Here is a 26,886-nt window from a genome sequence, read left to right on the forward strand (position 1 = left end):
CTGGCCTGGTAAACATGAAATCCAGACTTCCTCAGTTCTTTTTTCTCCCACAGATCAAATTTTTATCAGTCCACTTCACCCTAGAAAATTAGCTGGATCACACAGGACATATGAGAACTTCTGAGACCGACCTTCCTCACCCTAAGTCCTCAGAGCCTGGGAATTGTCCTAAATCTTGGGTCCCCAGTCCTAGCAGAGGCTTGATGTAATCTGTGCTTGAGATCAGAAAAGGGTTGGAGACAAGGCAGGCTACTGAATTTTTATGGAGCCGAGGGCAAAGTTCTTTTTTTTTAATTTTTAATTTTTGTAGTTTCAAGTTTTTATTTAGGTTCCAGTTAGTTAACATACAGTGTAATATTCGGTTCAGGAGTAGAATTTAGTGATTCATCACTTACATAGAACACCCAGTGCGCATCACAATACGTGTCAGGCAAAGTTCTTATGGCTAGTTGGCAAGAACAAAAAAGTCCAAAATCCTTGGCATCAAATTATTTCCTCTAGCTAATCTTTACAAAGAATATGGACCTTTTTGATCCCTCATCCCAGTCCAATCTAATTCTGCTAGTCTGCTGTCTTTTCTCTAAGAGTTTGCATTTATATACCCTTAAGAACAAAAAGGTCATCAGATTTATAACTCCCCTTTATAGTCATGGTAGAAGCAAAAGGAAAGATACGTAGATCAAATCCCATTATCACTGGACTCAGGAAAAGAAACCCTCACGGGAGGCTGTTAGGACATGCTCCAGCTGTCCACATCTTTCCATAATGAGAACAGATTCTAGGGTGTTCAGAGTCATAATCACTTGCAAGACTTTTGTGCCTTGTACCCTACTCTTCTTTGGAAGTTCTGGCTTTCTCCATTTTTGGAAAGATTCACCCAGTGTCCTCCTATCTGTGTGTTTGCTGCAGGAGGAAAAGCCAAAAACCCAGTAATTACCATGGCTTAGTCCCTGAATCCCTATGTAACATTAAGTCCTCCTGAGGTCAGTAAAAATTTGGCCTTGAAAAAGATTACAGGACAGCCACTCGTATGAAGAAAAAGCCATTTGCTCCTCTGTTTCCCTCAGCGTTAACGGAATGTATTACGACAGAAACAGAACAAGTCTGCCAGGACCTGGGCAGACAGAACTACCCTTTCACCAACCATAAACAGATCTGCTCTTGAGCTAGAGAGAGTCATAATAGAAATATATATTGCCTTTTATCTTCTTTTCAGTGAGTAGAGTGAAGTGTCAGGAGTTATTGGTTTAATATCAGTAGAGAAGAAGCTATTTCTTTTTTGAGCGTGTACATAGGTGTACATGCAACAGCACACACGACTATACGAGTGTGATGCTAACCCGGTTCTTAGTAGCACTTCTAAAACACATAAAATTGGCCTGATAACATCATCAGTGTATACAGCCTCAAGTTGTTCCTGTGGAATCTTGTAAGGAGCTGTCTGGGTATTTCTGCTCAAAGAAAAGGGAAAAGGAAGACAACGCTTTTATCTCTACTTAACTCGCAAAAACTTAGTTCAGAAGAATGAGAACACATAGGGAGGCTCAATTGATTATTGACTCTACATTTACAATGCCCACTGAAATCAATGGGAGGGTGATGTCAAAGACTCAACTGAGGCCCTGGATAATGTCTTAAAACTAAGAAACAGAAAGGACAAGTCCTGATCTACTGAATCTTCTATAAACGCTAACTAGGCTCGGAGTAATTTCCCCACAAGCAATTGGAATGTCTTATTTTATGCCACAGCATTTAAGGCTAATAACTCGATTAACCTCCTATCCCCTACTAACTAGATTTATGAAATGCCAAGGGAGTCAGCAAAGCATTAGGCTTTAGCTTGGGTATAATTACTTTTAAGTGAAAAAATAAAACCATTACCACAAAACTAACTACTTCCTATATAGCTAAAGTCAGACCTTCCCAACTTCTCATGTAATATCGGATCTTTGTCAAATATAAAAGAAACAAAATGGATAAAAAATAACAAGTGATTGATCAACACTTAATAACAAAACAAAGACTGCATTTTACAAGCATTAGTTGAAACTCTAGCTTCAGTTGCCTTTTATTTAATGCTATCCACTGGCCTCAAAACTGAACAATTCATGTTTCAGCAAAGCCACTGAGAGGATGTGAATAGAACTGAACTAGGATACAGTTTCCCCTATGATAACAAATTTTCCTTTGCCCATTTTCCCTTTTTCTATTGAAAAGTAATGAAATGAAAGGAGGAGTATTTCATACTGAAAGTGTTAGCCATTGCTCATTTTGAATAACAGCTTTACTGTTTCAGCAATAAATATGATAGGAATAATAACCCATGAGTGCACGCAAAACTTTTATAACTTCTTTAGCAATGAATTTGTTTTTCTCTACTCCTAGATCTTATTACTATGAGCATCTGTAGGCATCCTTTCTACAAACATAGTAATTCAGACTCTTTAGCAACATAGCAACACTGACCTTATAGTAATGTCTCAAAGACAAAAAAAAACAAAAACAAAAAAACAGAATCAATTAAGAATTGGAGTAAGGATTACCTGAATGCTTGCTGTAGAGCGATTTTTGCGTGTTGTGGTAGTAGCCATTGTAGTGGTGGTTTCCATGACAGTGGTAGACATTTCTGGTGGCATGGAGGTCGTCTGTGTTGTTCCCAAGATTGACGGGACTTCTCCCACCAGCCGGACACTTCCATTGATTTTAATATTGGGGTTGTTCTCAGCTGCCATGTTCAGTACTTTCAAACCATCATAATAGAGCCCAGAGAGCTGGCCTTGGAAGAGACGTCCTTTGTCTTTTCCACCGATGGCTATTTGCGCCTGGGTGTTGAAGATGGTTAACTGCCGGCCTAGTGGGTTGGGTGGAGGAAACATTATTATTCCCATATGTTATCTCTCTTTGCCTTGCCTGGTCTCAATGGACCAGGCATCAAAACAGGCTTCCGTGAACAAATGAAGGGGAAAAAACTAGATAACAAAAATTCAATAGACATTAGCAAGTAACATTTCACTATGTTTATCTCTTCCACTGTCTAGCTGAATATCCTAGATAAGCTAAATAATTCAGTCTCTATTTCATTATTATGAGGAAAGAGAAATCTTGGTTCAAAGATCCGCAGTATTGTAGTCTTCTTGGGTATGTAGTTGTGGATGACAGAAAGTAATCCCCAAATCAGGTGATGACAGTAATAAAGCATAAATACCTATCGCACTAATTTTTAACCTACAAAGTCATATAATGGCAACTAAATAGAATTATATATGGCAAACAAAAACTCAGTGAGGTGACTCAGAACACTGAATTAAAAAAAAAGACTGATAATTAAATTAACTGAAATGAAGTTAAATTCCAATTAAAAGACTTGGATTCATTGCATACTTATAGAAATGAAGTTTACTCACCAAACACCTCATTTCCTAGAAATCTTCATAATACATAATATTCTATCTATACTTGCTGTTTAATAAACATGATGACTGATAATTTCCTACCTCTTTTAATTTGGGGGAGGAATGGGATTATGGTCACACAACTATATCTCTCCCCAAAACATGGGAAATAAACAGGCATTGATAATGTTTCAGGGGTGGGGGAAAGAAAAAAATGCCATTCCAAATCAATGAATTTTAAAAAAAAGGGGATGGGTATTCAGGAAAAAAGCAACACATAAAATTCCTTAAAACGATAGGTATGTTCATGTGTTGAAGACTATCAGTAGTTCAACTTATTTGGAGTCCCATTTGGGGAACCATTTGTGTTTCTGTGAATAGAAAACTATCAGAATGAAATCATGACAGAATTGAGTTTAGAATAGTGCAACTCAATTTATCTTCTTCCCAACTACCTCTACTTAAAAAAGCCTCTCTTAAGTGCTAGATCTTTCCCAGAAAAATCCAAACAGCTTTTTAAGGCTAAGCAAGTCTATGCTATTATTTCTTCAGATTATTTCCTTCTGCTTTTCCATATGGAGAAGGGGGAGAGACTTATTAATGGAATTAAATATATCCTTTTTGAGATTTTCTTAAGTCAGTAATCAAACAATATTCCACTCATTCTTAATCTAATCACTTGCATTATTTTACCTATAAATGGCTGGAATGTTCTGTTATTCCTGCCTGCTTATTAAAAGGGAGTCTATTTTTAAAAGACTAAGGTTTTTGACCCCACAATCTCTGATATGAATAGAGGCATACTGTGATGTTTGGGCTCTTAACTTCTACCACTATTACACGGTCTTTAAATCTCTACGATGAGGGGCGCCTGGGTGGCTCAGTTGTTAAGCGTCTGCTTTCGGCTCAGGTCATGATCCCAGGGTCCTGGGATCGAGCCCTGCATCGGGCTCCCTGCTCCGCGGGAAGCCTGCTTCTCCCTCTCCCACTCCCCCTGCTTGTGTTCCCTCTCTCGCTGTATCTCTCTCTGTCAAATAAATAAAAATCTTTAAAAAAAAAAAAATCTCTACGATGATTAGCTATCCTTGAATTTCTAGTGTATAATGTGGAATGCCCTCTGAATATACATATACAATAAGGGTTGAAATGGAAGAGTCAGAGAAGGGAAAATGTATCTGCTCAGAAGGAACTCTTTATACAAGAGTCAGTTCTGCTCATGGCTCATGGGGTAACTCTTAAGGGCATATTAGTCAAGAATGATTTATGAATAATACCTTTTTGCTTTTTGGAAGCTTCAAACACTGCAGTATGGAGAACTGGCCAAAGAATTTTGTTATAGTGAAAATGATCTGCACTCTATAAGAATATTTGGGGCATGGAAATGTAATCTGTTGGATTTGATAACAGAATTGTCCAGATCCTAAGGGAACAATCAAAATGGATCTAATAGGTTTCCATTATTTTCCCACCAATTCCTTCAGTGCCTAGTGCACATGCATCATCGCCTGTCCTTTGGCCTCTCATTTCTCACATAAGGTGTAGCAAAATGTTCAGTGCACAATAACACTGGATAATGGCCTGGAGCTCAACTCTCTTTACTGTTATTTCTTTGACAACAGCTTTTTCTAGGGGGGTTAAGCTTACTGCAAAAGAAATGTCATGATAGAAGGGGAGAATAATACACCCTCAACCTTGCATAGACTTTTGTGGGCAGCTTAACGTGATAAAGAAGGAGCTGCCTAAAAGGAGATCTCTAGAACTCAACTTGGTAGCTTACACCAGAGAGCCCCAATGTCAAGCTATTCCTTCCATTCACATAACTGTCGGCCAACCATAATATTTATTCATCTCCTTTTTGGAATATGCCTTAGCACTGATGAACAGTGAATAGGGATAGCTAGTTATAGGTAAGAAATTTTATATTTCTAGTATTTCTGAAAGTACTTCACATCTGTAATGGTCCTCACCTTATTTTCCTAGTGATATTATTCTGCCAGTTATTACAAATAAAAAGAGGGTCAGGGAGAATTGAAATGCAAAGTTGAATTACACTGGCTAGAAATGTTGGATCTCCTTTATTCCAGTTGCCAGAGTGTACTGCATAAAAGGGTCTTTACTTGTTCAAAACTAACCCAAGCATGGAGAAGGGCAAGACATGTTTCCTGGGCCACAGGAGGAGGCCACCGCTCCATGTCTTGTTATTGCTGCATTCCCAGAGAGATCTAATGATTTCTTGAGAACAAGACACTGGTGGAGTGAAATAGGGAAGGATGTGGTCCAACCTTCAGTTCTCCATCATGCCATAGGAAGTGTTTGGATTTTTGTTTGCTTGTCTGTTTCACAGTCTATTTCTAGCTAGATCTGTTTTTTTGTTTTTGTTTTTGTTTTTGTATTTTGCTGTTTCAGGATCCTTTCCTAGACCTCTGTACCTTGGATTGTGTAGTTAAGAGTAAAGCAGGCAGTCACTAAAGTAAGAGTGGGAAACTGAGTCTCCTGTCAGCTCTTCCTGTGATCAATTTACCTCTCTCAGCCAAGCAGGGGTAAGTGAGTAAATGAGAACTGGCCATCACCACCCTCTCCCTGTGAAGGGTTATTATAAGGGGCAGACTGGGGTAAGTTTTATCATTTGCCCCAGATTTCTCAAAATCAATGTCAGACCTCATTATTGTCATTCATTATGATCAATCATTTTTTTTTATAATAAGTAACTATGATATCTATATCTATATCCTAACCTAAGAATTGTTCTATCATCCATAATACTCAATTTGGTTATACTAGCGCAGGGTTTGTAGCAGGTTACTGTCTGCTTTGTTTTGGGTGCCCATCTTCTTGGAAGTCATTATTTTTACCTCATTTGGATATCAAGTTCACATACTGCTTAAATTAAATCTTTGCATGTCTCCAGTCAGTGTTGCACAAAGACTAATTAATTAAACTTCAGAACACCCTTGGGGATAGGCAGTATTATTTCTCCTCTCCCCAGATGGGAAATCTGAGATATAAAGAGGTTAAGTGGATTGTCTAAGGTCAGAAAGTATCAGTCAATAGTAGACAGAGCCAGAAAACAGACTCAGGAATGCTGTGACCCAGATCTCTTCTCCAATGACAAAAATAACTCCAAAGAGGCATTCCAAGTGCTTCCTGATACGTCTGCCTATTCATCCTTCCATCTTTACCCTTTTCTAACTCGTTGTCTTTACAAGGTCTTTTGGTATATATTTTCTACTCCTTTTGAAGGAAAGGTTAGCTAGACAGAGGAAGGGGTAAAGCAATAGAATGAACAGATGTTACTCACCCAAAGCATTAAAAAAAGTAATTTCAGTTAAAATGGTGTAGAAGAGAAAACCTCCAGGTTTGCAAATAACCATTTTCAATATTATATGCATATATACATACATACATATTTGGTTAAGAAAATAGAAAGCCGCCCTCCATCCCACGTGACCCACCCTTCCCCCTCGGATTTGTTGGCCTTTCGTCCTTCTATATGAAAGCCAACTGATAACAATGCTATCAGAAGGAAAACTAAAAGCCTATTCATAACTTTATAATGGTTTATACAAATGAAAACGCCTGGCATGCTCTTAAACTTAGAGTTGAAAAGGCGATGGAATAAAAGAAAATATTATTAACATAAAATTAAAAGAAAAAAAGTTCTCTCAGGCACATGAGACTCAGACATGCATATCTAGTTTTCTTCTCCTTTTTAAAAAGTGAGGCAATCATAGTCTTTAGTGTTAAAGGGACTTTATGAGCTGGTGATTACTAAACAAAATTATTTGCTTTTTAGAGTTAATTTATTTTTAATTAGACCACATACGTTAAAAACAGGGCAAACAGTTAAGACTCAGCGAGGATTTTCCGTGTTTAAGGGTCTAAATGTTGTCACCCAACTTAAAACTGTAATTAAGTTTGCTTAAGTTGCATATTAATATATTCAATTACTTTTTATGTATCACTCGATCAAATCTCTATGAATTTTAAGGACTCACTGAAGGTCTTGAGACAAGGTAGCTTGTACTGGCTCGGGAAAGAAGGGACTACATAGCTTCTGGAAACAGATTTTTCTTCACTGAAAGATAATAGTTTATATCCTAGCAAACAGAAGCCACACAGAAAATTCTAACATCAGGTATAACCGCTGCCCTCTTTTATTAACAAAGTGGTTGTTTTCTTCAGCAAATCAGAACTGCTGTTTTGCCTTTCATGAGCCTTTCTTTTCCAACTCATTGTCTTAGCCACTTGCACTTTTGTTGCATAAATATCAAACACATAAGGGTATTACACAACCAAAGTGTAAAAAAAGCTTTGATTTTCTTTTTTTTTTTTTTAGTTTCAGCCAACAACTAGGACACAATTAATGCCTCTTATGAAACACTTTTGCCTCTGTTAAGTTTGAATCTAAAGGCAAAATTCATCTTTCTCATTCTTTCTTCATTTAAAAACAAATGTTAGAAAACACTGCTCCCCTTATAACATTTGTCTTAAGCAGTTTAAGTTACAAGAGTCAATCTGCTGATTTTTTTTAGTTATCCACGCTGGAGAGTAAAGCCAAAACAGCCTCAAGATGTAAGTTTAAAGAGTACTTTTGAAATTTCTTTAGAAAGCTTTGGTATAAGAGGTAATTTAAAACAAATTAACAAATAATGTCATGCAGTGGTTAAATTGCCATAATACATTTCTTTTTTTAGAGGTTCCTGGAATTTCTTGTTTGTGGTTGTCACGCTGATAGCAAGCTAGATGTTAGTCCCTTTAACTGTATTTTAATGGCAATGTATTATAGCATGATTTATCAACATATGGCAGGTGGAAGCTGACACAAATTATAATGAAAATTAAAACAGTCATTTATGCAGCAGGCGATTATCATTTAAGGAACATTTATTTGCAGGCTTTAAAAATGAGGGTTTAGAATCAAATGATTTTAAAATGAAAGTTTTAACGACGGTTACCTTTTTCCTGCAGCCACTCCTCTACGGGCCGGTTATATTTGAAGGGGATTTTCTGTTTTACCATTTGGAAGCGTTCATTATCAGTGTTGCCTTTAAAGTTTAAAAAACAGCTTAAAAAACAATCTGAAAAGTCAATACGTCATTAAAAAACATCCTAGGTTTTTGGTTTATTTATGAAGTTTTTAGAGATAGATATCAATTTATCTTTAGTAGAGGTGGAGTTGAAGTCACTCTGCCCTTGGTTGACAGGTTTGAGGTCAGGAGACTCTTAGCTATGCAGTGCTCCTTCATGTTTTGGAAATGTGGCATGGGATGGGAATTAGAGCTTTGGCTATTTATAGAAATGGGTTTACCTTCACTATTCTCCATCTCACCCCAACCACACCATAATTGGGTCAATGGAGGCACAGGATTTTCTTGGTTTGTGAGTAATTTGCCTGCCAGACCAGCTTCATCTATGGTAGGGGACCCCCAGTGTCTTAGTCACGCATTATCTGATCTCACGGTACTGGGCCTTATCAGAAGCATGGGGTCATGTACTTCTTTATTCTCCTCTCAGTGTTTATAACTGCTCTACCTTCCGGTGGAGGGAAAGACAATTTAAGCCTTGAATGGCCAAGGGAGACTTCTTACTCCATAAAGGAGACCCTGGCATCCTACCAGCTATGTTAAATAGATGGAGTATTATAGATGGTTCTTTACATTTCTATTCCTCTGCCCAGACTTGTTCTACATTTTAAAAAAGAAAACACAAAGTAAATATTTGTAAATCAAAGCAGCTATAAATATAGGTATAGAATATTAGCAGACTTTTAAGCACTTACATTTTATTACTACTAATAAATGCAAGCTTTATATGTTTATCTAGTCTCTCTCTCTTAACTTTCTATAAGAGGTCCTTTCTGAACAAGTATCTATTCATAAAGCCTGTTTGGGATACTTCCTCCAAGCATGAAACACCTAATTAGTTTCAAACCTCAAACATAATGCTTTTAACTGCTACTATGCCCCCTTATTCCTTTTGTAACTGTTGTTACCACCCCTGGATGGTTTGTCTAATTAGGACAGATTTGGAGAGCCGTATTGTGGAGATATACCCCTAATGAATATGCTTCAAATCACAAAATAATGAAGCCACACTTTGGGAACTGTTCTATCTCATCAACCAACCTCACAGTGATCAAAAACTAGTGAATTCTAATTCATGACTTTTCACTCATAGCCCTAGATTGGAACTTAGGGAATCGCATTCCGAATTGACAACATTAAAAATGAAATCAAAATCTCAAAACAGGTGTCTTGGAAATCCTTTACAAAGAAGTCTGAAAGCCAGAAAGAACGTGAGGATTAAGTATAGCATCAGGCCAAGTGAGCAGAACATGACCATGGCACTTCAGTCTTAGGGCCACCTTCCTATGGAAGTTATTATTGACATGTGACTAAACTGGTACCTGCTTTCCATGAGGTGCAACATGGGAATGGGGTGGCCATGCTGGGAGATGTTTCCAAGATTCCCCATTCATTTCTGCTATGAACAAATGATTTTAAGAAGCTGACTCAGTCTCATTCCCAAGGAATAAAAAAACTAATAACAAAAACATCAACAACAAAAACAAAGCTCATGAAAGAGACAACAATGGATATGTTTCCAGCCTACATCATGGGATCTTATGTGGCTGGGATAAAACATAATATATTAACATATCAAAGAATAAATTACAATGAATATGGAATATTATTTCTCATAGAAAAAAACGGGGGGAGAGGGTGTAGGTAAGGAGAAAAAAACAGAAAGGCAACTTCTTGGCGTTTCCATAAGCTCATGGTGAAAGAAATTAATTTTATCTTTTAATACAGTTACCAATTAGAGATTATTCTCATGATCCTCCCTGGTAGATTTGGGGATTCAGAACTCTATTAATCAAAAAGAAAGCTGGGTAAACTCTCACATGTCTTCATAGAAAAGGAGCATGCACTTTTCTGAGAAGAACCTATATCTCGTACTCTTAATCCTACCCTAAAGAAGACAGATAACACAAGGGATATCATCCATCTTCATAAGCTTTGACCCCTCTCAAGTTTTAGTTACAACAAAGTGTTATACTGAAAAATGGCAAATGGATTGTGCCAGATTCACCTTAAATATATTCTATTACTTTGGGTTTTCTGTAACTGTTGTTGGCTGCAACACTAAATATAGTGATAACCTTCACTCCACTCACTGTGGAATGGATTAGTGAAGTCTGTAACAAATATAAAGCTAAATATTCTTAGAAACATGCAGGCAAAATCAGAAGTATCCAAAATTCCCAACTGCCAGAGTTCTATATGCACTAAATTAACTAAATAAGATGCAATGACTTACTTCCTTGGAACACATAGGGGCTCTTTGTCCTCCTAAGCATCCCCTCCCCATACACTCTCTTTCAAACCCAAAGCTCCATAGAAAATCATTTTGAGGCATGGTACAGGCTAGAAAAAGAGAAAAGTATGTTGGATAATCAATAAGTGATATGTTGGGAGGACAGCATAGCCATGATTCAGCCTTAGACCCATCGGAAAGTGAAAGAGAGAGAGTCATTCTTCTCCATCTCAGCTTTAAAGACATTTAGAAAAAAGTTTTAAGTTTTCCACACCAGATTCATAGCATCTGGCATACTGTTAAAAGTTGTGAAAGATGGAAGGTCATTTGGAAAACCAAATTGGTTTAAATTGCCACATTAACATTGTTCTTAGTCTCTTTTCATGTTCTTGTTGGTTTTTATTTTAATTTATCTCAAGCATTAGTAAGAACTGTTTTAGAAACATGTGCATGAGAATGAGTTCATTTGCCCCAAGCCCCATTTTGCTAGATTGACTGAAAAGTAAACAATCTTCTAAACATAAGAATTCATACACAGGGACTACCATGAAAGCTGAGCAAAACTTGTCAAATTCATATACATTCATATTAAATCCTTAATGACATTCAGTTGTACATTTCATATAGCAACCAGTATGACGATATCCTCAAGAAAGAATGGCCTTATGAATAGTAATGTCATAATGTCACTAGAAAGAAGCATATGTGCCTTACTAATTAGACCAAAATGTAATGACCATACTTCTCAAACACACTGAGAAATCTATAAATTGCACCATGAGATCTTCAAATAGACATTTCTTAAATTACTTATATGGATCTGACACTCACCTACATAGAACTAAATTTTAGAAAAAAGAAAACTAGTCACATTTTATTCTGTTTAAAATAAAAGTGTGTGTGTGTGTGTGTGTGTGTCCCATGCATTTTTTATCAGAAATTGAGTTTTTTAATGCCACTGGCCCCCTACCTTCATTTGCATTTGTATCACTGGTTCTATTATCAAGTATTTCAACTCCAGGAGACACATCTAACATGCACTGTTGAATTATAATATTGTGAAGAGCAGAATACTCTGAGGTGAAATTATTAAGGCCCAACTGGTTCACACAGAGCTCCAACCCTCATTCAGAAATGAATTCAAAGCCTCATGTTTTCCACATTTGAGCAAATCCATTTAGGATAAAAAAAAGAGAGCAGAGTAAGGAAGACAAAGAAAGCAAGTTGACCCTCCAACAATTTCCCAATACATCAGTCTCTCTTTGCAGTCCCAAAGGAGTAAAGTTGCAATATGTTGTCAGTCCCAAAGGAATGAATATTTTTTAAATTGAAGAATGGAATGATAGAACTTTTGTATAGCACAGGTAACTTTTATGAGACCTTTATTATCATTACTATTGGTCCAAGCACAGATCCTATTCATTAGCTATTACACTTATTTTCTGTAAGCCATAATCAATACAGCACAGGAGTTAAGACCATGGGCTTTGGAAACAAATTTGGCTTTGAGTTCTAACATTAACATTCAATAGCTGTGTGATTTTGTGCAAGTGACTTGGCCTCAGTTTCCCCATTTCCCAATTCACCGTAGGACCTGGTATAGTATAATAAGATATAGGATATATACAGAACTTGGGGTATGAAAAACATTCATGTTTTGCAAACTATTATTAATATGATTCAGTTCTTTCCTAATGATCTAAGGGAAGCACGAAGATTCCAGGGTGTACTTCTATGACCTCAGAACTTTACCAGGACTCCATTCAAAACATGGCCATATTCCATTTTGTCCCACAAAGATTATCTTCCAAAGATCAACAAGCCATAGAAAATGAAACATCCTGAATATCCCCCAAATCTCCTAGCTGTTGCTTTTTATATTTCTGAGTCTTCTAAAATATACTTAGCTAACCCCATTTCCAAAACAAAGTGGGTTTCTAAAACCACTGAAAGTAAAAGAGCAATTCAGACACTGACAGATGCGATTTCTTGGTCCAGCCACAGATAATGATGATACACTGCTGCGAAGTTGAGGAAGAGCGTCTTAAAGATTCTGGCAATTTGCACCAGGCTGGCAGAAAATGCTTTCTTGCAGGTAGCCTATAAATACCATCTGAAATGTTGTCAAGCACATGGACATGCTAATAGGAATACTGTAACAACATTCATCTGTGCAAAATTAATGCCAGAGGTATTTTTTACATTTTGTTTTGAGTCCTAGAATAAAAGAAAAAAAAGTTTCTTTATTGTTTTGTTGACACTAAAAAATGAGACCATGGGTCTAATGAACAGTCAAAGAATGAATACTATGAATTAGAGCCAGAGGCAAGAGAAAATCGATGTGAGTAGGCTCAAGCAGTAGGGCATTTCAGAGGTTCTCACAATGTCTCTCTCCCCAAACAACATTTTGTGAGTTTCAAAGCAAATAGAAGACACTAAAGAAAAGGAATTGGTGAAACTCTCTAAGCTCAGCTATGGTCTTGTTCCTGATGTTGACCCAGATGAACTCTCTCAGGGTCAAAAAGGGGGCTGTTGTGCTACCCAAAGGGCATCTAGAATGTTTGGCCACTTGTAAGTGATGGATGGACTGCAACAAAAAAAACCAAATATCTGTTATTTATAAACTGCCTTTCAACCAAAGAGCTCAAAATGCAATTATAAGCATCATCTCATTAATCCTCAAATACACCTTTGAGGTTGAAGGAAAAAGAACTATTTATATGTTATGAGCCTTGATCCTTTCATGTGCCAAGGTAAAGAAATTAATCTCTTAGAGCAGAAAACTGATCGGCTGGGGGAAGTGAATTAATAGACCCAGAGCACAAGGGCATTATTAAGTAAGCAAGCTTCTTCAGACTCACTTAGGTGGTTCTGTGAGCCAAGGGAACCACCTTTCCCAAGTGATGAGATGTCTGTTCCTGGACAGTAGTGTGGGTCACCCAGGCATACCCTGACTTGGCCAATGTGTTGGCCCACACTGTCTCATTGCTTTAGATATGTTCAGAAATGGAAAACATATGTGGAAAGGCATATAGTTTCCTTCCTATATCAAAGTCATTGTATTGATCCACCATTTCTAGGCTACAGGGGTTAAGTGGTTGAAGCAAAGATGACTCAGACATGAGTGAAAAGAGCATTGGCTGTGGAGTTAGACTCTGGATGAAATGCTACCTCAGACATTTACCATTTCTGTGAACTTGAACAACTGATAATCTAGATGAGTCTCAGAGTTTCTTCACTTGTCTAAAAAAATGAAGACAACAATACCTTTGTTACAAGGTTTTATACAAATTAAATTCAATAATCCAGGCAAGGACTTAGTTTATGAGTTGAAAGAGGTTGGGAATGGGGAGGGTCTATGATTTACTTTAATTCCGAGAATCTTTCCCTAACACATGCTGGAAAATGAGGACCATGTTAGAGATGTACCCCTGGTGTTTTATATCCAGGTATCCAAGTGACCATGTCTCTATTCCCTGACCTTTGTTCCTGGCCAAGGTGATTTTTTGTGCAGATATGCTAACACTGAACTTCTCTTTCATATCCCAAATCTAATTGAAAGTGCCATTTCTGTTGAAATGTAATTATACTCACGACCATTTGCCCTGATGCAACAATTAGAACATATATCACAATTCCCTATCCTTTTCCTGCACATTGAAGCCATTCTCAACTCTCTTCCTAAAGCTCATTTCTCCTCCTTGCTCCTCATCCACCAAGGATACTTTCAATCCCAGGAATATTAATAAAACAGGGTCCCGGTGACTGCAATATCTTTGTTTCATAATTTAAGGGGATATTTTCAAGCAATTTCTAATAGAATCTGCTTTAGTACGATAGGTCTATGTAGCATCTATTCTTTAAGAGCCACTTTCAAAAATGACATGCTATAAATTAAAATATAAATTGACTATAAAATTTGATTTGCTTCCATAATTATTTCAAAATGTGCACTAAAGCTAGACTAGTCAATTTCAGTGGCTGAACTTTGTCTAGTTCCTTTCTGGTAAACATGTTTAAAATATCTATGCCTCAGTGTGCCTTTAAGCTTTAATTTCTCCATATATAAAATAAGGATTATAATAATAACTACAACATAGGGTTGTCTTGAGAACCAAATGTATATAAAGTCCTTAGTACAGTATGTGGCACAACTGAAGTGTTCAATAAATGGCTTATTACTGTTGTTGCTATTGTGATATCAGTACCTGATTCAAAAGGGTTAAACTCAAATGAAGGTAAACTTAAAAGAATTACTTCACTACACAATTTTTAGTGTCAAATCTTTTCATTTCCTTTCAACATAAAGCCTTAATGTCCGGTCTTCAACCATTTGACATATGATCCCTTCCAGATTCCCCCAGGCGCCTTTCTTCTTATCACTTATTTCCTCCTTGTTGCAAAAGCCACAGTGTTATTTTGGGGTCATCCTTCCCTGTGATCCATGCATTCCTGCATGTCCACCCTCTGTGTCACCGTGTGTCTCTTTAATCTTGGTTTCTTTCATTTCTTTCTAGCAACATTCCTCTCTCCACTCCCTATCCCCTTCCATTCCTCTCATGCAGAGGAAATCAAACTCAGTGTTTTTAAAGGCAGAATGTTAGAATATTTGGTGCAAAAAGATCATGTATGTGTGATGTTCCCATACAGTTCAGATTATAGGTAGGAAGTTTGGAAGGATAATTTCAATGGGCAACAAATAAAAACATTTTCATACTCATGAGTAGGAAAGTCACATGAAAATCAACATGTCTGATGCCATAATAAACTGATGGTGTAGTAATCCTAGATCTTATGGAATCCTGGTATTTATAAATTATAGGTCTTTTAGACCAACTTTAAACCTCATGCCTACAAATGAATATATTATTCCCAAGGGATTTAAAGACCACAGTCACTGTATCATGTAACACCCACCCTTGACCTGGTTAATATAAGGGTTTGCAACAGTTGTCTAAACAACCACATCATGGCATTATCACATATTAGGCTTATTTCCAATTAAAACCCAACAGTTTCTAGCTGAATTGCTTCCCCCAAAGTTTGGGCCATCTTGCATTCATGTGATACACTTTATGAACATCAAAGCAGGACTTCAATTACACCCTATTAAATGTATTCCTTTTTTGTTTCATAACAGCATTCCAACCTGATAAGAAAATGCTCTAGGTCTTTTGTCTTTTGAGGAAACACATTTCTTTACTTTATGTCATCTGCACATTTGATAAATATATCTTTGTGCCTTTATTCAAGACCCTGAAAAATGTACAGAATAGGATTATGTGGTGGCTTTATAATATCCACAAATTCTTTGAAATTCCTTACTGTAAGAGATGGAGCTTGATTCTCCAACCTTGCATGTGGGCTCAACTTAGTGACTCAATTCTATAGAATAGGGTATGTTGGAAGTGACAGTGTGTGGCTTGAGAGACTAGATCAAAAAAAAGCACTGTGACTTCTCTCTAACTTTCTCTCCCTCCCTCCCTCCTTTTCCCTCTCCCTCTCAATACCCACTCCAGGGAAGCTAGTGTTATATCATAAGGACATTTAAATCCTTTGGAGAGAATAACATGTCAAGGACCTGAGGCCACCAGATCCTCCATGCCTAGGTAAGTCTTGAGATGACTGCAGCCCCAGTTGCTATCTTGATGTCAGCTCGTCAGACACCTTGAGCCAGATCCACTCAACAAAGCTGCTACTAAATCTTGACCTACAGAAAATACAGTATGTATTTGTTGTTTTAAGCCACTAAATTTTGGGGTAATTTGTTACACAACAACAGATACAGGGAAACTAGAAAGCTTCATCTGAGTGTTTCAGCTCAACCAGAGGCAGATCTCCTTAAGATGCTGTCATAGCTCTCTTTATACTATTTCAGGGAAATAAAGATACACTGTGTCCATAACATGCATCTCATCTGTGATTTATTAATGCCATCCAAAGAGCATTAGCCTAGTTCCATGAGACTTGCTTGGATGAGTCCATGCTAGTCCTTAGCCATTATCAGATTCTTTGTTAAATATGGTTAAATGCATCAGTTTTTCTGTTAAATAAAAACACTTGAGAATTTTTATGTTATCAGTCTCAAGTTGAAGAGATTCATCCTTTTATATAATGTAAAATTTGGGACACTTTTCCCAAACTAGTTTTCTATTCTGACTAAGCAAACATTCACAGGGGCTTGGGTTCAATTCCTTAACCATCTGGGAAATTATTCATCTAAGACCCAGAGATCTGAGCTCCTTTGAGAAACTGTTACCATTTGCTCAGCAAAAGGTGGACTGGATTTTCCTATTTATTTTGTTTATACCAGCCTTTACATTCTGAGGGAGGACGTGCTGGTGACAGCTGAAGATGTGTGAGGTGAAGGAGTGGGGATGAAGGGGAGTCCACATAACCACTGAGGTTCCGCCTAAGCAAATGTTTTTTATGTTTTATAATTAAAAAGCAGTTTCTGGGTTTCTGGGAGTAGAGTTCTTTGGAACTCACAGTTTGTATTTTGAGAGAAGGAGTCTACAATTTTAAGAAAAGGAGTCTATAATTTTAAGTTTTACAGATTTCAAAGATTATCTAAGAAATATAGTTTCCTTATTTTAATGTTTCTCAAACTTCTCACAACATCATTAGAAATAGGACTCCTAGCATAAGCAAGCATCAGGGAGTAGAGATTTTAAAGATAACCCTCCCCCATCAAAGGTATTAATTAAAGAATTGTCTGTACTCCTATTTGTTTGATTATATGGCATCTCCAACACTTTTCAAAAAATGAACCAGTTGGCAGCCACGCATCATTTAGTGCAAGATTCAAAGGTCAGATATACACTACTACAATGTGGTACTAGAATCAAAATTTTCCCAGTGAAGAGATGACCTCAGGGAATGCAGCAGTTGTAGTATATCTTGAATTCATACAATGCCTCGTTAACTCTTCTTGGCAAATTAATTCAAATTGATTTGTGAGAATTGCAGCATGGCCTCAAATCTGGCTACAAAGGAGATCAGAGAAAATGTCTAGAGAAAAGTAGAGATCAGCAAGGGGCTATTTTTATAGCATAACTATCTTTGTTAAAAAGAAAAAAAAAAGAAGATAAGCAAAGGAAAAAAATGAAATGAACACAGGCTATATAAATAAAACTCATTTCATAAATAACACCTATATATCACAAATACTCAAAACAAAGGCAGATAAAGTATTTGAAAGTATCCAAAGGGAATATAAAAACAAGATTAAAATTCTTTAAAAATGGACATTTAATTTTTAAAAAGGCAATTAACTCAATTTAAGCAAAGTGATATGACATGGTGAGAAGAAAAAAAAAAAAAGAAGGCCATGTGATATGGCAGTTAGAGCCAAGATTAATTCCAAAATGTCATATCTTAAAGAAAAGAGAGGGGAGGGCAATTCCTCAGTGAAAGCCATTAGTTTACAACTTCACACTGAGTCCTGAATTTAGGGTTGAGAGGGAGAAAGTTTAAGAGGGAAATATAATTATAGCTGCCACAACATTTCCCAAGCTTTCTGCCAAAGCCCTCTGCAAAACAGCTACCTAATCCTATCCTGATACCCATGCCCCTTTGCAACGAGACTTCGTCACTCCTCCCGTCAGAGGTTGAGTCTACTTTTCCACCCCTTGATTCGGGGTTGGCTCTGAGACTTGCTTTGTTTGGCACCAGGCATATTAGCAAATGGGATGTAAGTGGAGGTCTGAACAGTGCTCGCCCTCTCATGCTGCTGAGACCTGAGATTGCCATTACCAAGAAAGCCAAAACCAGTCTCGGCTCCTGGAAGATGAGAGATCCCAAGAAGAGAGACCCCAGCCATCTAAGCCACTTAGCCAGCTCAGCTGAGGCCGCAGACCTGTAAGTGAGGCCATCAAGACCATCTCAGCTCCATCCAAGCCAGCCTGGAACAGATAAAACACCTATGTGACCCACAAAAACATGAGCCAATAAATAACAAAGGTTTGGAGTGATTTTGTTATGCAGCATATATTCAATGATACAGCCAGGGAGTTGGGAAATCCAGGAAGGACTGGGAAGCAGAGATTCGGTAAATGAAGCGGTCTCCTGTGTGAGGGTTTCCATCAAGAACCAACAGGAAGTGGGGGAGGCGCTCAGCTGCTACCTATGGAGTCAGAGGAGCTTGTGGTGATGAAAATCTTCAGGGTCCTGGAATGAAGACAGGGAGGCATGGGCCCCTGTTACCTATCCTTGGTCCTCTTCATTCTTAAGAGAGAATGATCAAATTCAAGGAAAGGGATGCAATAAGGCATCTCCTCAGAGGAGGGGGACAGATCAGGGTTGAGGGAGCTGGGACAGGGCAGGAAAAACAGAGAGGGACTGATACTTCTCTGGTCTCCATTTCTGGACTTGGACTAGGTTAAGGGTGGGAGAGTGGTGGGGTTGACTCCAGAGGTAATAAGGAGTAGAGCTAATAAGGGGCCACTCAGCTACTTGTGTGACTTCCTGCCATCACTATTCAAAAGAGTGGTGGACAGAGGCTTGTAAGAAAAGTGGGTTGGACTTAATGGGAAGATGTTCTGGGACTCTAACACCTACCCACCAATAGATATTTTTTACTCCTTAAAGGATTCCATGGGGAATCCAGAAGGACTGCCTTTTTTTTTTTTTTTCTGAGCTAATACTACCTTTACTCTCATCCCTTACTCCAACCTTCTAACCAAACCAAACCATTGATGTTCCTGTAGGATATGAATAATCACTGATTATGAACGAATAGGCTTACTTAAGCTTAGAATAGAAAGATATGCTCCACTAGACTCCCTACTAATACAAAACAATAAAAACAAAGCAAAACACTGAATTGAAGACCAAAACCAGATAAAAAAACATTCCCACCTTGCAACTTTGTGTTTTAAAAAGCACGTGCTGCCTCTTCAACTCCTTTTAAAGCTTATGGATCAGCAAGAAATAGCCTTTAGAAACTCACTGAGGAGAGTTTAGAAATCATTTTTCTGGGACTTAATAGCTGGTATCAGAATTGTATTACATTAACAGGTGAATGGCAGTTGGACTGTAGAGAAAAGCATCAAAAATGATCAAAATCCAAGGGGTTAAACAAAGAATAAGGACAACTAACATCTAAATGTTTTGAGTGACAACTCGAATGACACGTATTTGTCAATAATTAGAAATAGGTCACGTTTTAAGTCATGACTCAAATATTAGTTCATATTGTAAATGTGATCACCAGAATAGCAATTTAAAAAAATAGGTTTTTTTTTTTTTTACACTTTTAAGAAAGAAGTCAACAATTACATAAAATTATCCACATATTTAAAATACTTACCTAAAACCTAGACTCCTCTATCCTGCAATTGAGTATCAGTTCTTGTGGGCATGTTTTTTGTTGTTGTTGTTTTGATATAAAAATATAATTACCTTAGAAGATTAAAAAACATATTTTTACACCATTCTACTTCCACAATCCACTTTCCAACACATAGTGACATGAAATATCGACACATTTTACGTGGTCAAGAATGGTCATGAAATTGATGACTGCTGCTACTTCAAGCAGAGGCAGGTGTTCCAACTCCAATAAATCATCAAGTTATTACCTTTGAAAGTTTAAATGATTACCAAAGTTCTTATAACATCTGAAAACCTACAAATTTGAGATATGTTAATAAAATATTAATGACTCTCCCTTCTTTTATTTAATATAAAATATTAAATAGCATGATACTAAATCTCAGCTATCTGATAACTATGTCTAAAGATCTTTAGGCTATTTTATGTTTAAATATATTTATTTGTTCTGGGACAAATGCAATGTTTTTAGTATTTACCCATTGATATGTGTGTGTGTGTGTATGTGTATCCTGTACATATAGAATTTATAAATATCTCAAAGGAAATAATGCCTTCATATAGTCTCCATAGAAGCTTGTGCCTTTCCACAAGAAATAGCTCCTAGATATCTGTAAGAAATAAATATCATGGATTTAAAGAAATGACTGAGAATAATTTCAAATGACATCCCTAATGATAATGGAGTTGAACAAAAAAACTTTTCCAGCCAGAGAGGAGAATCAGACAGGTCTATTTTCTTGATAGAAGAAAGGCAAACTGTATCAGCTGTAACATTTCAAATTATACTAGTCAAATTAGAGTAATCCGTTTTCTGTAGAAATTTCTGAACCAACCAGGGAAATGTACCAGATGATCTAGTATTATCACCATTCTAATTGCTAAGTTCCTTTGAATTTTACTCTTTCAGAAACCCTACTTTTATCTCTGCAATAATGATCCAAGAGATTAGAAGAAGGTCTTCGAGTGACTTGATTTGCCTACTCAAGTTCATGCAATGTCTACTGATGCCTCATTGCTGTCTTGTCAAAAAGCACTTAGAACATTAATAAGTATAAGGCACAATTAGGACAGGAGATGAGGCAGGTGAGAGAAGAACATGTACTTTTCTTGGTTTTATGTTTTCACTCCTGATTATCAGGGATGGTGGCTTATTTAAATCCCACTGAAGTCCTTACAAGTGTTTAGACTTCTGAACAGGGACTGCAATTTCCCATCTAACCAAATTCAAAGGATGCTGTCCGAAGATGTACCTTATTTTTTTCTTTCTTTCAAAGATTTACTTTTGAGTGTGACTCAGAAAGGAGAACCTAGACACAGTGAGTACTAACGAAATAGATTTCCTCCTTACTTTTCCTGTTTGATATAAATATGCTCTGATTGAATAATGGTCCAAATCCTATTTATTATTCAATTCCTAGCACAGGGATTTGTAGAGATGGATACTTAATACTTTTACACACAAATCTGAATGGTTTCTGTTCACAAAGGAATGCAGATACTAGGGTTGCTTCTGTCCCTAGAGGTTGGCTGTGACAATTGGGATTTTAGCGGTTATTACACATTTAAAAGGCACTGAGGTTTGAACATACATAATTACTGCTCAAATTCTTGAGCTTTCTAGTCAGCAGTTTGCTTGTTCTAAGCAGTTGGGGTGTGTGTGTGTAGGGGGGAGTGGTACAAATCAAAGGATCAAAGCCACAAGCAAGAGGATCAAGGTACGCTTATATTGATTATTCTAATTGGCCAGGAAAAATTAAAGCAACTGTAACCTGACAGAATGATGCAGCTATATAATTATGCAGCCACAGAATGAGCTGGATTTACTGGCTAAAAAGTTCATTAATGTTTTGGCCTAAGTGTTTCTTGGTGACATCTACAACTACTACTGCATTTCAACCAAATCACTGGAAGGTTGGTTTGGAACAAGTGTTGAGGATGAAATGTGTACAACTACTGAGGATGGGGATAAGGCTAGAGAATTGTCATAAAGGTCTGGGATTAGGGTTGGTCAGGACTCCGAGTCAACGGGTGGACATAGCACCTGGCTCAGTTCAGTTGCCTTATTTCCAGAACAGATCTATTAAGAATATTTCAAAATTCCCTTTATGAACCTCCTTGGAACTCAAAATTCTCTGAGGTCTTAGTAGAAGAAAGTCACAAAATGAAGCAAACCTATTAGATTTCACTTGGTTTATCTCCTCTAGGAGATCTCAGTTGCCCACTGGGAGCAATATCTTCTTTTCCATGTATTACCTTCCTTCCCCCCCACCCCCCTCTGGAGGTCCAGCTCCACACTCATCAAACAAAAAATTCAGTAAAATTCCAGCTATTCATTTTGAAAGTCTAAAAGCATTTTAGTTCTATTTAAGTTTGTACTTCACTTATATAAATTCTTATTTTATTTGAAACAGTCAACATCTCACAACAGTTTTATATAGGTTTGAAAATGAACTACTAAGTATTTCTAAACCTTGGCTGTCTGAGAAGATTTTAGATTTATTTTTACTTTACATCCATATCTATGTCAGATTTATATTTATTTTTTTTAACTTTCACGGATGCCTGAATGTTCTTTTTTCTCTTCTACCATTTTGACTAAGTATATTGGGAAATTCTCTCTTCTGGCTCAGGAATGTAAAAATAATTTAATAAAATAAGACTTAATTGTTTCAACAAACAAAATTTTCCCAGTAAAAATCTCAATAGCTATTCATTATAAAAACTTGTTATTTTCTGATTACTTTTAAAATGAACTTAAGTATATTTAATGTTTGTAAAGGATACTCTTGACCTTGGTATATACTATGTTATGTATGTGCAGACAATGAAGTCAAAAGCTTGCAATAATTTCAGTACAGTTGTGCAGTTTAACATTTATTGAACAACCGTTATATTGCCACTTTGACTCAAAAAAAAAAAAAAAAAGAGGTGGGGGAGTAATTAATAGCTCTGCCACTGTGACCACTTTGCTTAGGCTCTAGAAAGGCATCACCAAGTCTGGTGGTATATACTTTCTACTCTGGTGGTGGAAAATTTGACCTTAGACTGAAAGCTTTATCACATTCAATACTGAGCTCAGTAAAATGTGGAGGGGCTGCTATTTTTTATAAATAAAATCTGGTCTTCCTTAGTTTGATTTTTATTTAAAAACTTTATTTTTTTAAATTTTTAAAAAAGATTTTATTTATTTGTCAGAGAGACAGCACAAGCAGGTGGAGTAGCAGGGAGAGGGAGAGGGAGAAGCAGGCTCCCTGCTGAGCAAGGAGCCTGATGTGGGACTCGATCCCAGGACCCTGGGATCATGACCTGAGCCGAAGGCAGATGCTTAACCAACAGAGCCACCCAGGCATCCCTAAAAACTTATTTTAAACTTCTGCATGCTTGTGCATATATATACACCTATAAAAACTCATAACCTGGTACTTTTCCTTTAATAAATAGGAACAGATTCTAAAATCTCTAAAACTCAACAGCAAGAAGTAGGCTGGGCCACATCTAAGAAGAGTCGGCCCTCGAATAGCAGATCAATGGCCAGAAACAGAGTGGAAGCACAAGTAGGAAGCTCCTAACAGCTGGTTAGGGGCAACCAATGCCAAGAAAATGAAGAGAAGTTTCTCTGGGACTCAGAAAATGGATAAGATATATCAGTGAGCAGGCAGAAGAAAAGGTAAATGTTAAGAAGTCAGTTGGCGGGAATGCAAGCTGGTACAGCCACTCTGGAAAACAGTGTGGAGGTTCCTCAGAAAGTTGAAAATAGAGCTACCCTACGACCCAGCAATTGCACTACTGGGTATTTATCCCAAAGATACAAATGTAAGGATCCGAAGGGGTACATGCACCCCGATGTTTATAGCAGCAATGTCCACAATAGCCAAACTATGGAAAGAGCCAAGATGTCCATCGACAGATGAATGGATAAAGAAGATGTGGTATATATATACAATGGAATATTATGCCATCATCAAAAGGAATGAAATCTTGCCATTTGCAACGATGTGGATGGAACTAGAGGGTATTATGCTGAACGAGATAAGTCAATCAGAGAAAGACATGTATCATATGATCTCACTGATATGAGGAATTCTTAATCTCAGGAAACAAACTGAGGGTTGCTGGAGTGGTCGGGGGTGGGAGGGATGGTTGGCTGGGTGATAGGTACTGGGGAGGATATGTGCTATGGTGAGCACTGTGAATTGTATAAGACTGTTGAATCACAGACCTGTACCTCTGAAACAAATAATACATTATATGTTAAAAAAAAAAAGAAGAAGAAGAAGAAGAAGATAGCAGGAAGGGAAAAATGAAGGGGGGGAAATAGGAGGGGGAAATGAACCATGAGAGACTATGGACTCTGAGGTTCTAGAGGGGAGGGGGGTGGGGGGATGGGTTAGCCTGGTGATGGGTATTAAAGAGGACACGTACTGAATGGAGCACTGGGTGTTATACGCAAACAATGAATCATGGAACACTACATCAAAAACTAATGATGTAATGTATGGTGATTAACATAACATAATAATAAATAAATAAATAAATATACGCCCATCAAAAAAAAAATAAAGAAGTCAGTTGGCACCTTTATGCAGAGGGGCTACAGAGAATATGCTAGGGCAGCTGAGCCAGTGGCTAATACAAAACCCATAAATTCAAAAGAAAAGTTTGCAACTTCCCTAAGAGTGAGCGAGAAAGCATGTATTTGGATCACCACCATTTACAGTTACAAGTAGAAGTAACAGAACTAGAGAAATATTAAGGCTTTCAGTTTGTTATTTTCAAATCCTGCTCTAAGCAATGTGTGGCATAACATAAATGAAGGTAGAACTGAATCTATGTCTTTGGTGTTCAGATAGGAAAGCAGTGTATGGTTGGATTTTTGTTTAAGTACAGGTACATGGATTGCCTGTCCCACCTGTGTATTTCTTTATTCTGAATTAACCTCACCAGTGGGTCTATGCTACTCTACCTAACAATACTGTTCTCTGTGTCTCTCAGATTTAACTCATCCGTGTAGAGATTATCTTGCTCCCTTTATTCTTAACAGAGATAAGACAATCCAAAAAATAAAGCTAATGGATCAGTAAAAACAGAGCTGTAGGCTTCAAAAGACACATGATCTAGACCGAAGGCCCCCTAACAACAACCGATGGGTAAATATGGCTTATCGTAGTTTCTTTTTGTAAATTGTTTTATTAGAACACAGCAGCGCCCATTCATTTATGTATTGTTTATGGCTGTTTTTGCACAACAGCAGAGTTAAATAATTTCAACAAAGACCTCATAAGTTGCAGAGCCTATAATTTTTATTATTTGGTCTTTTAGAGAAGAAGTTTCTTTAAATGAAGATTTTAAGGGGAGAGGGTATGCCTGGCTGGCTCAGTTGGAAGGGCATGTGACTCTTGATCTTGGGATTGTGACTAGGAGCGCCACATTGGGTATAGAGATTACTTAAATAAAAAAATTTTAAGTGAAGATATCACTTGCTAGTTGTAGGACACTGGAGAGTATGTTACTTATTCTTACTCTTACTCTTGTATATTACTCTGAGATTCAGTTGCCTCATCTCCAAAATGGGAATAATAATAGAATCACGTTCTAGGACGCTGTGAGGATCCAATGTGATGATCCATGAGCCTGATACAAAATAAGTACTGTGTCAGTGTTGCATCTTACTAACTAACATTATTCCCCTAAAATCCTTTATTCAAGGATATGTTGTAATACCCTCATTCCTTGTCCAGGATATACAGCTCTCAAACACTTGTAGGCATTTGGAATAAAGATTTCACCATTGAACTCTGAGGAAAACCACATTTCAATAATGTGATTAAAATGAAAACAAATTTAGTTTAATTAAACATTGAGACTGGCAATTGTGCATCGGGCAGAAACACATTTCTAGTAAATGTTTAATAATGTGATTACAGAGTATACTGCATGCACTGGGATGTGGGAAACAATAGTAAATTTGCATGTGAATTTACCTCTGTCAACCAAATAATTCTGAGCTCTTTATATAATATGAACAGGAGTATCCTGGGAAGCAGATGGAAAAGTGGGGTGGCCGAAAGAGAGACGGGTGTAGGAACAAACAAATCTAGGGAGAATCCCAGTGTTGACACTTTATGGCCCTGTGACTACAACCGATGTGCCCCAACCCCCTGAGCCTTGGTTTCTTTTTCTTCTTTAAAAAAAAAAGAAAAAAGAAAAAGATTTTATTTATTTATTTGACAGAGAAAAAGGGAGAGCTTACAAGTAGGCAGAGTTGCAGGCAGAGGCAGAGGGAGAAACAGGCTCCCCACTGAGCAGGGAGCCTGATGTGGGGCTCGATCCTAGGACCCCTGGGATCATGACCTGAGCCGAAGGCAGATGCTTAACCGGCTGAGCCACCCAGGTGCCCCTGGTTTATTCTGTAAAATAAAGAGATGACTACTTCTCCCCTGTAACCATGGGGCAGATGACATGAACTGAAAGAAGGTATGAATAATGCCTGCACATTAGTTCCTTCGGTGTGAAAGGTGAAGGTTATCATGTCACAGGTTATGCTTCTGTATGTCTAGATAGGGGAGCAGAGTTTGTTAGTACTGTCCCAGAGAACCGAAGGTCACAGCCCAAATCCACCCCAGGCCATTCCCGTCTGGCTTTCAGGCTCCATCAGACACTTACGTGGGCCACTGAACCCAGATTTTATCTGAATGACAGCACCTTCTTACACTATCTGGAACCGCAGGTACAATACGGGGTACTGCACAGAAACACTAAATTTGCCTTCCAAGAGATACAGGCTCGAGTTCCAGGTATTCCTGTACTAGTTTATGATGCTGGGAGAGCTAATCTCATAAGC

General features: G+C 37.5%; 1 protein-coding gene across 1 annotated transcript in view; it reads right to left on the reverse strand.

The window, feature by feature from the left end:
* Positions 1 to 26,886, reverse strand: part of NRXN3 (neurexin 3) — a 1,463,404-nt gene that overhangs the window by 141,117 nt on the left and 1,295,401 nt on the right. Inside the window, exons 14-15 of the mRNA XM_034993352.1 lie at positions 8,348 to 8,437; positions 2,544 to 2,851 (exon numbers count right to left, since the gene is read on the reverse strand). Coding sequence (XP_034849243.1) covers positions 2,544 to 2,851; positions 8,348 to 8,437 — 398 coding nt within the window. The remainder of the gene's footprint in view (positions 1 to 2,543; positions 2,852 to 8,347; positions 8,438 to 26,886) is intronic.

This window comes from Mirounga leonina, unplaced genomic scaffold (assembly GCF_011800145.1).
Source record: "Mirounga leonina isolate KUSES-001 unplaced genomic scaffold, KU_Mleo_1.0 Mir_82, whole genome shotgun sequence".
NCBI classification, from domain to species: domain Eukaryota; kingdom Metazoa; phylum Chordata; class Mammalia; order Carnivora; family Phocidae; genus Mirounga; species Mirounga leonina.